The following is a 14,073-nucleotide window of genomic DNA, read 5'->3' as shown; positions in this document are numbered from 1 at the left end:
GAAATTGAAGTTCAATGGAAAGATTTTTTTTTGGTGATAAGGCACTCCATAATGGCTTATTTATAAAGAAATCAACCTTCTAGGACCCAAGTATGATTACATGTAACTAACCATGCATTTGCTTTCCTCAAGCTATACGAAAAAGCCACTTCTACCACCGATCCTCCTTACTTTCTAGAACCAAGTCACAATTATTCTTGGTTACTCGAGAAAAAGTAGTTACCAACCACTTGGATGTTTTATACTTATGACTAAGTTTAGATATTTCTTTAATAACCTTTTTTCCAGCTGTTTTTAATTTGCCAATGTATTTTGTCACTTGCAGAAAAGAAGAAAAATGTATTTTTAAGAGGCTTTCTCTCTTTAAATACACTGCAGATATTTATTCAGGCAGTCTGACATTTTCAAGGTGTGTTAATTCCTTGTCATCCTTGAAACAATTACGAGAGAGAATCCAGCTTCTAAAACCTCAGGTTTACACATCTGCATTGTTAACAATTGCAAATGACAGTCACAATTAACCATAAAACTAATGGCTCCAAAGAGCATTCAGTCTAAAGCTGAATTAGAGGTTTATTTGAGTTTTATTACATTGTCTTAGCACTCTTTTGCATAAGACGTGCAGGAAAGACTCTCTCATTTAGCTCATCACAGCAAATGGCAAAAAGCTCATTCTTTTAGGTTATTTCCCTTACAGTTTGGACGGAGATGTGTCCAACATCAATCTTGTTTCCCTTGCCTCTTATTTCCACTGAACAATTTGAGTACTTTCAGTTAAATCTATTAGCCTTAGAAGTTAAAAAGCTGACAGAAGAGAGTGAATGGGACTACTGTTAAGCCATTAAGCCATTAGATAAAAAAGATTTGGGCAGCCCTTGGAAAAAACCCTTGCTACTCTCTAAATAGGGAACTTTTGAGAAATCATAAACGGTGCAAGCTTCCACTTTTTCTGTAAAAGGGGTTTAACTTTACACTAAACTGAAATGTTATTAAACAACTGGAGTTTGGGGCTGCTGAAAAGTTGCTGGTATTATTTTTCTTTCCATGTAAGAAGTCTCCAGTGTCTGACTTGAGGTGTCTGCTTTTCATTGTTACTATTTCTCTTCTTACTAACAATGACTTTATATTGATCTCTGTCTCAGCAAATAAACCTGCAATGTTTGTCATATTTGGGGTTGGGTTTTTTAATAATGGTACCATGGTTATGTAAGTCATTCCATGGCCTGGTGTCCTGCCTTAAATAGTCTCCTTTTTAGCTGAGATGGAATCATTAGAGGGAAATCACACACAGGGAGTTCTCTTCCTGTTTTTCTGTGAAGTGTTATTTTTATGTGTGGTGCTTTGTTGGTTTTTTGTTGTGTTTTGTTTTGTTTTTTTTAAATTTGGAAACTCATTTTTGAAACTCCTATTTTAATGTAATAGTTTTACAGTGAGAAAAGCTTTCTTCTAGTTGTTTTTCTTCAGGATACCTGCTTTTTCTGTCTTGTCTTTCCCATTCAATATGCTTTGTCTCATTCTGGTTTTCTCATCTGGGAGAGGCCAACTAATACAATAATTTGTTCCAACAAAGATGAGCAGATTTTTGTCTGTCTTCATTTCCAGTGCATAGCTTTCCTCCCTATAGATATTTTCCTTATTTGAAAGGGATCAAGGTTAGAGAAAAAAAAAGAGTCCAAAACCATATTTTAACAAACATCCCCTTGGTGCATTCTAGGAACTTTTCATCAGAGAATGTTAGCAGTGATTCCCTGCCAGGAAAATACCTCTGGATTCAACAGGCTTACTCAGAGGGTTCTTTTTTTTCCGCTGTGGTGTTCTTCCTTCAAGTTCCGGAGGCTGGTATCTTTCAAAACACAGGAAAAAATGACTGAAGCACTGACCCAAATTCTGTGTTTCACAAAATTTAGCTCAGCTAGTCTAATACAGGCTCTGGTGCTTTTTTTTTTTTGTTGTTGTTCACATGAATTTCCTGCCACAACTGAAAACATTACTGGTAATATTGGTGGATAAGGTAGAAATACTATTTCTTGTTCTCAGCTGATAATCTTTTTTTCTTCAAAGAAAGGATGATAAATGATGTGTTCAGCATAGCAACCTAGAAGGGAAAAGGCTACCATTGAAGTCCAGATGTCTTTAAAAGTAAAAACCCAGCAAGTGTTGTTTAGCGTTCTGATAGTGTCAGTTACTGAATTAGTTTTCTAAATCATTTAGCTGCCTTGTAATTGATATATGTGAAGCACTAGAAATTAAAGTCTTTCTCAGCCTGTAAAACCCAAACACAGGGCTACATTAACTGTGTGATGACTGAGAAATCAAGATTAAGTTTGGAACTTGCAAAGGGGTAACTCTCCATGTTTCTCATGTTTCAAAAACTCATTAGTAATGCATGCTATAATCACAAATTAAGATTCTGTCATCTTATTAAATTAATGTAGCTATTATTTTAAATTCTTTTCTTGTTACATCTTTTCTTTTTCTCTCTCACACTATTCCTATCCCCGACTTTCCCCATCTTTTCCTGTCTTTTTTTCTCCCTTTAGCACCCTGAAGTTTTATTGAGTCATCCATCCAAGCCAGTAAGTTCCCTGGCAAACTGAGAGGCTGTTGCCAACTCCATTTAATTTTCTGTGTTGCATGTGTATTCACCTGTGTGTTTGTATGTGGGCCAACATAGAGTATATTGGTGAATTACTTTAGTAATGTGTATGGATAGTATAGATAAAAGCAAAATTCTATGATATGTCTGACCAGTCATGCTCAAAAAAGCCTTCTGAGATGCTTTTATTTTATGGCTGTGTTGGTCTAACTTCATTTTTGTTTGGACAGCTTAATGTTGTGCCAGTGTTTTTGTTTCCCTTTGCTGCAGATGCTTGAAGTGTCCTGTAGCTTTTCTTTCATCTTCATTGCGCGTGCATTTTTAGAGCAAGAATGTAGAATTTCCATGCAAATAAAGCTTCTTGTGTGAAAGAATTTTGTAACACCATGTACAGCAGCACATAAGAAATAATAATTAAGCTATGGCAAGTAAAAGATTGCTTAAAAACTTGTGTAACCATTAAGCTTACTGGTACTATGTCAGTTTAATTTTGGATCCTATTACCAGCCTTCTGTTTGATGTCAAAGAGCACTCCTTTCAAGGAGTGTTTGTATAATAATATCTTGACACCATAAATTACGTAATCCAAGGTGGTTTTCATCAGAGATTTCTTTTGTGACTGTGTGCATAAAGAAATCATGTTACAAAACTTTCATGAGTCTGGTATCTGTGTTTCACTTGACAATGATCAGGGTAAATGTGGCTGTATCCTGGCAATCATTGTCTGAAGGTCACAGAATAGCTGGTGCTTTTAATAGTTCAGGTTTTGTGACACACCATATTGGAAATTATTTTAATAAAGCAGATAATGCATTTATGGGACTAGATTTGAGAAAAGAGTTGCGGTATGCAGTAGGGAAAATTATTTTCATAGGACTATCAGAAATAACAATGAATAGTCAACTAGGGCATAAAAACTCCTCCGCTGTATTTTGAGTTATTTATTATATGTAAAAGCAGTCATTAATAAATATTCTAAGGTATTTGGTGCACAAAGATTAGTAAACCAGATTTTTTTCTTAAAGGATATAAGATTAGTGGAGATGGCATTTAAAGGTTTCATTATTTAGTATTTCACAACAGAGAATATTTTTCCCTGGAGGTTTTGTGTGTTCAGGTATGAAATGCAGACTCAAGACTTTCTGGTAAATGAATGCATTCCTTCACTTCAGAATAATTAGACAGTCTCCTAACCTGTGGATTACACTGGTACAGTCGTTACTAAACTTGTATAATGCATCCTGTTAAATAGGATTTATGTTTTTAAATCTTTACATTGTTTCATTCAGTCTGAGATTCTGTTTGGTTTTGTGGTTTTTTGAAAGAAACTCTCAGCCATAACAGCTCACTGTTTTTAAGAACAAAATGTAGAACTATGTTAGGGTTATTTTTTTTAATACTAGTTACTTTTTACTAAAAGATTTGGTCCTTTTACCAGATATTTTTGATGCTCCTGTTTAAATTTATCTAAATTGGTTAAAAATTAAATGCATTCCCTATTTGTACATTCTCAGTAGAAAGATAGATTTAGCAATGAAAGATTCTACCTGCACTGGTTATACCCCATCCTGAAGATGGAGCAAGAGCTTCCCATTGCCTCTCTCTACCACAGTCTCTTCTAGGTCTGGTCATTTGAACAGACAGCAGCTCTGCTGAGTAGACAATTCTCCAAATATGATGCTGGTTCCAAGCAGCTGCTTGATCATATAGAGGAGAAGCAAAAAATCAACATCGCGGTGTGCAGAACGGATCAGGACAAATAATCTGTTAGGATTGGAAGTTCATACTGAAAGTTAGCCGCTGGGAAGATAAAAACAGATTGGATTTTGCTGGGCGAATGAGTAGCTAGGATTACCAGGAAATATGAAGAAAGGCTGAGAGAGCTGGGGTTTTTCAGCCTGGAGAAGAGGAGACTCAAGAGACCTTATAGCAGCCTTCCAGTACATAAAGGTAGCCTACAGGAAAGCTGTAGATGGACTTTTTACAAGGGCATGTAGTGACTGGACAAGGGAGAATGGCTTTAAACTGAGAGTTTTAGATTAAATACTGGGAAAAAAATCTTTACTGTGAGGGCAGTGAGAGACAGGAACAGGTTGCCCAGAGAAGCTGTGGATGCATCAACCCTGGCAGTGTTCAAGGCCAAGGTGACAGGACTTTGATCAACTTGGTTTAGTGGAAGGTGTCCCTGTCCATGTCAGGGGGGTTGGAACCAAATGACCTTTAAGGTCCTTTCCAACCCAAACCATTCTATGTTTCTACAATTGCACTGAGTCTGGGACTCAGTGGAAACATAGTATGAGGATTGGCTTGTACATGGGTAGGAGACATGGGGCTACAGGCGCTGTTGGATAGAACTAACTGTGCATAAAAAATGCCTCAACCCTGAAAAAAAGTAATAGGAAAATGATGAGGAGCACTGGTAGATTAGTGGAATCTGATGGGATAAGTGGAGTGGAATTTGAACCTTGCAAAATGATATTGATAAAAGGATGGGAAAATGATATATATTAAAAAGGGACTGTACTTGGTGCAAATAGGTGGGAGAATCTGTGCCCAAGAGAGCATATTCTCTATGAAATCTTTTATAGCATGCACAGTTTCTGAGACTTCCCATTACTTGGAAGTCAGAAAATACAAGATGTGGGAGCAAACTGTATGTGATATGGCCAGCATACAGGATAAGGTATGAGAGTCTCTGTGGTGGCTTTTAAAATTCCAGTCGTATTGATGGTCCAAACCATGTCAGAATCATCTCACGCAGTAGAAAATTGGAGGGGTTTTCCCCTATTTTCTTACACTAAAAAAATTAAAACGTACCTACTCTACCCCATTTAGAAACCTTGTTAAGATAATATTAATTTGGAAAGATTAAATATCAAAAAACTAGGAAATGGCCTATGCAACATTTTGTGGCCTTTCTCGTTTTTCATTTTGACGTGTTTGTTACAGCATTTATAACTTAATTATTGTCTGCCAGACTTTTTGCATTGAGTGAGTAAGACAAGATATTTTTGCGTCTCAGTTTTTAACCTGCACACATCCTTATTTCCCACTGGTGGTGTTATGAAGTGGTTAGTTACCATTTGCCAAGAAACAGCCTACAGCATGATAGAAAGAAAACTGGGAAAATACTTCTTTTCAGTGTCATTTTGTAACTTACACAAAGCATAGAACCATGCACTGAATATCAAAAACCAAGCACTGATTATCTGATTACTACTGAGTAAATCCCTTCTGCACACTGAATGAAGCTCTATTTCTGTAAAATAGTAGCATATGTTCAGGTGAGCAAGGCCTAGTTTAGAGGAGACATGGGTAAGGGGGTTGAAGTATGCTCACAGATAAAACAACCAAAGAAGGCAATGGGCATTTCCCTCCTCTTTGCACACTCTTTGTGTTGGCATAAATTCTAAAGAGAGCAAGTTGTTAATGTTTATTAACGACTATGAGAACTCATATTTCTGAAGAGATCATTTTTTTTTTAATAATGAGTTCTCTCAAGGCATCTCCCTGTTATTTACAATTTGAACCTTCTTTATGAAATTATTCCAACCAAATACTTGCTTGTTCAGTGTCTAAATTTACAGTCACGTGTACAGAGACTAACCATTGAAAAGATTTTGTCACTAATAAGATAACAAACAACTCTTTGTGACAGACTCAAGTTTTCAGGAACATAGTATATAAAAGAATTCACTTTTACTTCCAGGACAGCCTTTTTGAAAAGCTACGTTACAGTATGTGATGTTCAAAGCATTGGAACTAAAGGGAGGAGCAAGTCTGATTGGGTTTCAAATTTATAATTTTGGTGAACTAATAAAGACACAATAGAATGCAGCGCACATGTTTTATCATTTGAATTGCTTGCCTTCACGATAGGAAAAGTGAAATCATTATATGTGTTTTGCAGTAAATAATCACAATATAGTTTTGTATTTATGCGTGCTTTTACTATTTTTAAGAGACGTGAGGCACATTTGGAAGTAGGAGGATGGATTAAAATGGGATTTCAGATTCTTGGGAACTTCTGTTTTGTGGCCAAAAGTTCTTGGCAACATTTGTATGTGAAAAGTTAAACTGAATTTACTGTCTCAATTCATAGGTAAAAGTAGAAAGTGTTTGCAGTGAATTATTTGCTGTTTGATTTGGTTAATCTTTTAGGAATAATGATTTGGAATTTTAGTCATAATGTTTGGAATTTTTATTTACATTTTAGAACTTTTGAATCAGATCTGTGCTATTGTTCTCTACCCTGCTTCTGGCATGCTTTAAGCTGTGTAAGGCTACCTTGCCTCTTAGTAGAGAGTTTTTTGGCACGAAAAATAATCATCTTTGAAAATTCTTCTCAGTGTGTTTAGTCTTCATCTCCTCTCCATCTGTAAATAGCGGTTATTTCTGTGAAACTTTGGTCAGCTTTGTTTTAGTTGTAGAAGTTGGCTTTGACAGCTGATTTTCTGTGGAAGCAATACAAGTTATACTACATTTATGTGAGGAACAATCACTCTTTCTTTTATTCTTTAGGTACCTGAAATATTCACCCCATCACTTACCACATTCCAGAAGGGAAATGATGGCTAAGAGCAAAAAAGCAGAAAGCTGTTAAACCACCTTTTAGTTTATAGCTCCTCTTAAGAACTTTGAGAATATATCTGCAGTAGTAGGCTTAAACTAAGTAGTAAGGTTAAGCTATTCTCGGTACTGAGTCTCTTAAAATTTGAAATTAAATTAACACTGGCAAAGATTAATACTATCAGATGAGCTTTGCTAATTAAAACATAGCTTAAGAAAGTGCTGTTTTCTGGCTAAACATGACAGTGTTTCTTATGCAGACCAGTGCAGAATCAAACATGCAGGTTTGATTGTGCTTCTGAAAACAGCTTCAGTTCACCTTTTTGACTCCACACAGGAACAGACGCGGAGAGCTAATGCCAGGGTCAGTAGGAACTGTTAAGAGGTTTAAGGTAGCCTGTTACCAGGTAAACTCAGTGGTCTGTAGCATATTTCTCATTTGTCACAGGAGAAAGCGTAATGTTCCCTTCACCCTAAGCAAGCTGTTTTTTCAATTTGTTTAATCTTTATCATACTTTTATACCTTTTCACGTTTGTCTGTAACTATATTAAGGGCTTGCAGATTTAGGAACACTGTCTCAGGCAGAGCTAAAAGTTGAACCCATGGAAATGCATTTCTTACAGTCTCTTAATAACAGCAGAAACTGTCTTAGTGCATTTATCACTTTATATGTCGATTCTGTTTAAAAAATGAAATTACTGCCTTATTTTGGAATTTTAGTACACCTTTGGTGGGCAGGGGAAGTTGTGTGGGTTTGTTTTCTTTCTGTGAGTATAGGAATTCATTATTTGTGTTTAACTTTCTTTTTGGTTAGAAAAAAATACTGCTGAATTATTTCACACAATGTTGCATTGGGAAGGTAGCCAATTTCATCTGTTCCAGATCTTGATGTGAGTTTGTGGGAAACCTCTAAATACATTGGTTTTCTCTCCTATACAAGAAATGAATCCAGTAGGATTTTTGATATGATCATGTGACACGTATTTTGTACATAACCCAGAAAATGGACCAAAATCACTCAGTCAGTAATTCACAGCTCAGGAAGTGGTCTCCAGTTTACACCATATCACATAACTTTCTCTTTGTGTTAGGTGAAAGTATCCATACTTATGTGCATTATATACAAATAATACGTTTTACGTGTCTTAACTAATAATTTATGTCGTGTAAATAGCCCTTTCGTTCTCTAAGAACCAGACACATTGATTTGTTGGCTAATTTTCTGAAACAGAAAATTGATTTCCTCTTCTCAATAGTGTCTCTCGGGTTGTTGTGGAGGTACTTTTATTAACACAGAGTAATATAAATCAAGAATGTCCTGGCAGTAGAATTGCATTAGGTCTTATAACTTATTTTGAATTAGAGAGTTGAGTAATCCAGGCTAACAGCCTAGCTTTGCTGGTTTTTCTTAAGTTTCTTGATTATCTGCTTATGTATTTTGGATGACTTTAAAGAGCCTGGAGGAGTATTTGCTAAAACAAACATATTGAGATGTTTGAAAAATACCTAAATGCAGTACAGAAGAATTCAGGTTCTGTGTCTGGTGAAAACCAGACTTAACTCTAAACATAGTGTCTCTTCAGAGAATATGGATGCCCCAAGTAGACTTACAGATGCCTCCCAGTAGGTTTATAGATGCCTCTCCAAAACAGGATTCCTAGTTCCTTCAAAGCAGTTATCTGGGAGGGAAGGATGGGGATTTTGTTTGAAATTTAGGAACAGTTGAAAAGGAAATAAAATCAAATATTTCAGTTTTCCTGCAGGCTGGAAATCCCAGTATGACATTTCAGGAACACCCACCAACACTCTCCTTCCAAAGTAAAGTATGTTCCCTGAGGCTTGCAGCTGTTCGTGAAACCAACACGCTTGTCAGTCTCATTGCTGCAATGTCCTCCTGGAGTCTGCATCATCTTGGCAACACATTAATTAGACTTGTGCTTGCTGTAGAGAGCCCTTTCCAAGAGTGTGTAATTTGAAGTGCTTATGGGGCAGTAAGGGATCTGGAAGCATCAACAGCCCTCACTACAAAAGGCTTCTCAAAACTTTCAGGCTCACTAGGGATGCACTTGGAGCCAGGTCTCAGTCAGGAGCTCAGAAGCAAGATTTTCAGATTTACAGCTCAGTAGTAGAGAGGTGTCAGGGTTTGACTTGAAAGTCACTCAGAAGTAAGGATCCTTTTAAGTCTTCCGAAATGCATTGCCTCAGGAAAGGGTTCTACTCTATGACTGTTGGGCTCTTCTGCTGGGATCTGATCAGGAGATTTGGGGATTGCCAGACATTTTATTCTAGGCTAAAATACTGTGCAGGTTGTCCAGCTTCCTGGAATTCCTGCTAAAAAAAAAAAAAAGGAAAGAAAACCAAACCAGTTTAGCATTGACCCTCAGGCAGGAGAAGTGTTCCAGTATTTGAGACACCCGCATTTGTTCCAAGGTCATAGTCCCAGAAAAGTCTGGTATCGAGACATTCCTCAGTCCTAGAAAGTTCTGCTTCAAGATTCTCTTGGATTTCACTAAAATGTGGCTTTGGCTTGAATGGAGCTAATTAAAAGCAAGCTACTTCAAAGCAAAAATGCTGGGGTTGATGAACAGATATTTTCCTCCAGTCTTATTTTACTGAATAACTAAGCAGATTTGGCGAATTGTATTTTTTGCTGTTTGCTTCTTTGGAAGCAGCAGCTTTTAACTCTGCTGCTACAGTTCTGTCCAATTACCTTTCAAGGCCACTGGGTCTATCGGATTTAGACTTACTGTGCTTTGGAGCAGAACACTGGCAGCTTGTAAAACAACTTTCCACAGCTGCACATAAGGAGGGGAAAAGTCTGTGTCTAATTGCCTGTTGTAGGCTCACTTCAGACAAGAGAAAGGCCTTGAGTTTGCCAGCAGTCTTGGTTGGCAGGATAGCTCCACCAAACCACTGAAGCAAAAATGAGCAATTCTGAAATACCTTTAATTGATATCAAATAGCAGTTCAAGATACAAGAGTAAAGGGTCAGGAGAGAATGGATAGTCCTTAGTCTTCTGGTTTGAATTCTAGCATAAGTGCTACCTTTTCTTTATCTTTGATATGCTTGGTAACTGTTGAATTAATTTCACTAGTAAATCGGTGCTTTTTATTAAAAAAAAACCCCAAAAAACAAAAAAACGCACACACAAAAAACAAACAAAACCCCACCAAAAAACCCAGAAACACTCGGTCCTCTGAGGCTTTTTGTCCCCATAGCCAGTTATTGAGAAATCATATTTCCTAGATAACTAGGCAAAGACAATTTCAGCAGGTAGCCAGACTCCAGTTAGTCCTAGTCTGTATGGTTCAGATAACTAGCCAGGACTTCAGTACATCAACACCATCTGTGCAAATCTGTACAATACTGCATGCTCATGTGATTATTGAAGGCTGTTAACTTGGGATTTGTTTTTCTACCTGGACTTGTGCAAAGCATTGAACGCTGTCCCAAACAGCATCCTTGTCTCTGAATTGGAGAGACATCAATTTGATAGGTGGACCACTCGGTGGATAAAAACCTGGTTGGATGGCTGCACACAAAGGGTTGTGGTCAATGGCTCAATGTCCAGCTGGAGACCAGTAACGAGTGGTGTACCTCAGAGGTCGGTGTTGGGACCGGTCTTGCTTAACATCTGTGTCAGTGACATGGACAGTGGGATTGAGTGCGCCCTCAGCAAGTTTGCCGATGACACCAAGCTGTGTGGTTCGGCTGATACGCTGGAGGGAAGGAATGCCATCGAGAGGGACCTTGGCACGCTTCTGAGGTGGGCTGATGCCAACCTCATGAAGTTTAACCATGCCAAGTGCAAGGTCCTACACCTGGGTCAGAGCAATCCCAGGCATGGCTACAGGCTGGGCAGAGAAGAGATTCAGAGCAGCCCTGAGGAGAAGGACTTGGGGGTATTGGTTGATGAGAAGATGAACATGAGCCAGCTTCAGTGTGCACTTGCAGCCCAGAAAGCCAACTGTATCCTGGGCTGCATCAAAAGGAGCGTGACCAGCAGGTCAAAGGAGGTGATCCTGCCCCTTTATTCTGCTCTCGTGAGACCTCACTTGGAGTATTGTGTGCAGTTCTGGTGTCCTCAACATAAAAAGGACATGGAACTGTTGGAACAAGTCCAGAGGAGGGCCATGAGAATGATCAGGGGACTGGAGCACCTCCCATATGAAGAGAGGCTGAGAAAGTTGGGGCTGTTCAGCCTGGAGAAGAGAAGGGTGTGTGGAGACCTTCATAGCAGCCTTCCAGTATCTGAACGGGGGCCTATAGGGACGCTGGGAATGGACTCTTCATTAAGGACTGTAGTGATAGGACAAGGGGTAACGGGTTAAAACTTAAACAGGGGAAGTTTAGATTGGCTATAAGGAGGAAGTTCTTTACTGTAAGGGTGGTGAGGCACTGGAATGGTTTGCCCAGGGAAATTATGAATACTCCATCCCTGGTGGTGTTCAAGGCCAGGTTGGACAGAGCCTTGGGTGACATGGTTTAGTGTGAGGTGTCCCTGCCCATGGCAGGGGGATTGGAACTTGATGATCTTAAGGTCCTTTCCAACTGTAACTATTCTATGATTCTATGATTAGGCTAAAAATAGTTCTGATACTTAATTCTACAACCATATCACTCTTTCAAAAGTGTATTTTAGACTATTTTATGCCCACTCACTCTTATGTTTCGTTTCCTTTCAAAGGTTTAACTTTTTCATATTTTCACTTCATTCTTCCATCAATTCTAATGAAAAAGAATTCACTTTAATTCTTTTAGACAGAATCAAAAAAGGCAAATTTATTTCTAAATTTTATTTTCCTATGAAGCATTTCCCAATACTTGTAAGTAGCACAAGTACTGTATATTTATTTGTTTGTAATGATTATTCTTTCCAGCTTAAAACAGATATCCAGATAATGTTTTGCAGTCATCATAGTATCTGTAAAATACGTATGTTTGAATGAAGTGTTTTTTTCTTAAACCCTTTTCTTACAGGCTCATGAAGCAACACTGGAGGCTAGGGCCAGCCCAGAGCTGACTGATCGTATGCAGCAGCTGGAAAGGGAGGTAACACGGTATCGGGAAGAATCTAGCAAGGCTCAAGCTGAAGTGGATCGTCTTCTGGAAATCTTGAAAGAGATGGAAAATGAAAAGAATGATAAGGATAAGAAGATAGCAGAACTAGAGAGGTGAGAATGGTATAAAGGTACCAGAGGAGCAAAAAAGCTGATTAAAGTTAGTGATAACTTAGTCCATTTTTCTTTTGCTAAAAATCTTAGAGTGCCTATTTTGGGAAAGGCTAGAGGTTTTTTTGCCTTCAGTCATTTTTTTTTTGGTAGACAGTAAATGAAAGGGTGTCTTACTGTATACTTTTATTACCTGGCTGCTTAAAAACAGGGCTGATACAGATAGAAGTAGAAGGGTAGACAGAGCTGTAACGGAATGAAGATGGTAGGAAAAGTTGCTGACACTGTGTTGTGCTTGGAGAACAATTAATTCTTTTGATTTAATAAATTCCTCAGGCATGGTTTTAAAAAAACCCTAAAGCCTAATAAGAAAAAGTACTTTAATAGCCTGTGATACTAGTTACCTAGGTTCTTCTGACAAGTGATACTGAAACTCTGTTCTGGTAGGAACAGAGGTAAACTTTGGCTCACTTGAAGCCAAATGAACACATTTGCTTTTGTCCAAATGAAATTTGATTCAGCACTTTTCATTATTTTCTATCTTTCTGTGGGAGCCAGAGTGTTCAGATTTTTTTTCACTATTTCAATGTGCAAAAATTATAATTTATTATGATTCCATGAGATTTGTATTGCAATTATAAATAGTAGATCTTGGGAAAGACTTGAAACAGATCCTGTTTTCTAGCATGTTCTTGTTACATTGGACCAAGAGTGAGTTTCAAGGCAGTATTACCTGTTTGGGGCTTTTTGTGTACTTTACCGTTCTGAGTGAAAAATCACTAAGTTAGAAAAGCAAAATGGAAAGTTGATTATTCCCATTTGCCTTGTACCAGCATAGTCTATCTAATTTCTATCTTAGCACTATTTAACTGCCCTGCATTTGGTGTCAGGACGATGAGGGCAAGTGAGCAGAGTTCTTTAGGATGGCAGTGGTTAGTTATTATTCAGTGGCTTGATGACAGTCAAATTATGGGCCCCTCTGAGCGATTTGAAAAACTCTTTTCTAAGAAGTCCATTCTTATTTCCTTGAAAGTGACAGAGATCTGAAATAGCTCAACTTGTCAGGTAGGTTTCTTCTGTCTTTGTGATTGTAAGTAGCATCCTGTTAGTTTTGTTTAAGTAGTTTTATTTAACCAAAATTCTTTATACCTGTGGTGCAAGCTTCATTTGAACACCCAAAAGCGAGGATACATCCTTTTTAACTGTCTTTCTTTTTTTTTTCTGAGTAATATAGCTTTCAGCCCATTGATAGATGATGCATTCAGCCTAACATTCAAGCAATAGATGTATAGAGTAGGTGCATTAAGTCTGACATGAAAAATCTTAAATAGCAGTTATAAGCCATATTTTTCTGTGTGATTTTTTTTAGTCCCTTAGAGGTGCCCATCTCGGGCATGAAGTTCAACATGTCATCATCTTAGGACATGCAAGTTGACTAGGGATCAAGATATAAGCAACAAGTTTCTGTTGGAAGTAAGGTATAGGGAAGAAGTATGTGCACAGTGCATTAATTTTTTCTGTGTGCAGAAGTAATTACTGTTTAGGAAAACCAAGTCAGAAATATTTTTCATTCCCCAACGTGATTCCTAGATGAGATTGGAATAGCAGGAATAGTTTCCTTATGCACACTTCTAATGCAAGTATCATTTTCTTATTACATTAGCATTCAAGATTGGGACTTGCGATGTCATACACTGAATAAACACATCGAAGTAATCTATAATCAAAAGAGTTT

The 14,073-nt window shown here is 37.7% G+C and overlaps 1 protein-coding gene across 11 annotated transcripts in view; it reads left to right on the top strand.

Moving 5' to 3' along the window:
* The window catches only part of ERC1 (ELKS/RAB6-interacting/CAST family member 1), a 287,154-nt gene that overhangs the window by 113,808 nt on the left and 159,273 nt on the right, over positions 1-14,073 (top strand). For 6 of the 11 annotated variants that reach the window (XM_061364024.1, XM_061364022.1, XM_061364019.1 and 3 more), the window contains 2 exons: positions 2,541-2,576; positions 12,148-12,341. In XM_061364024.1, coding sequence (XP_061220008.1) covers positions 2,541-2,576; positions 12,148-12,341 — 230 coding nt within the window. The remainder of the gene's footprint in view (positions 1-2,540; positions 2,577-12,147; positions 12,342-14,073) is intronic. The other 5 variants (XM_061364025.1, XM_061364021.1, XM_061364020.1 and 2 more) reach the window with 1 other exon arrangement.

The sequence above is a fragment of the Neopsephotus bourkii genome, unplaced genomic scaffold (assembly GCF_033783945.1).
Source record: "Neopsephotus bourkii isolate Nb327-2 ecotype Australia unplaced genomic scaffold, CSIRO-AGI_Nbou_v1 NB_1183, whole genome shotgun sequence".
In the NCBI taxonomy this organism is placed as follows: domain Eukaryota; kingdom Metazoa; phylum Chordata; class Aves; order Psittaciformes; family Psittacidae; genus Neopsephotus; species Neopsephotus bourkii.
Note: the sequence above shows the minus strand (reverse complement) of the source record. Positions and strands in the feature narration are given on the sequence as shown.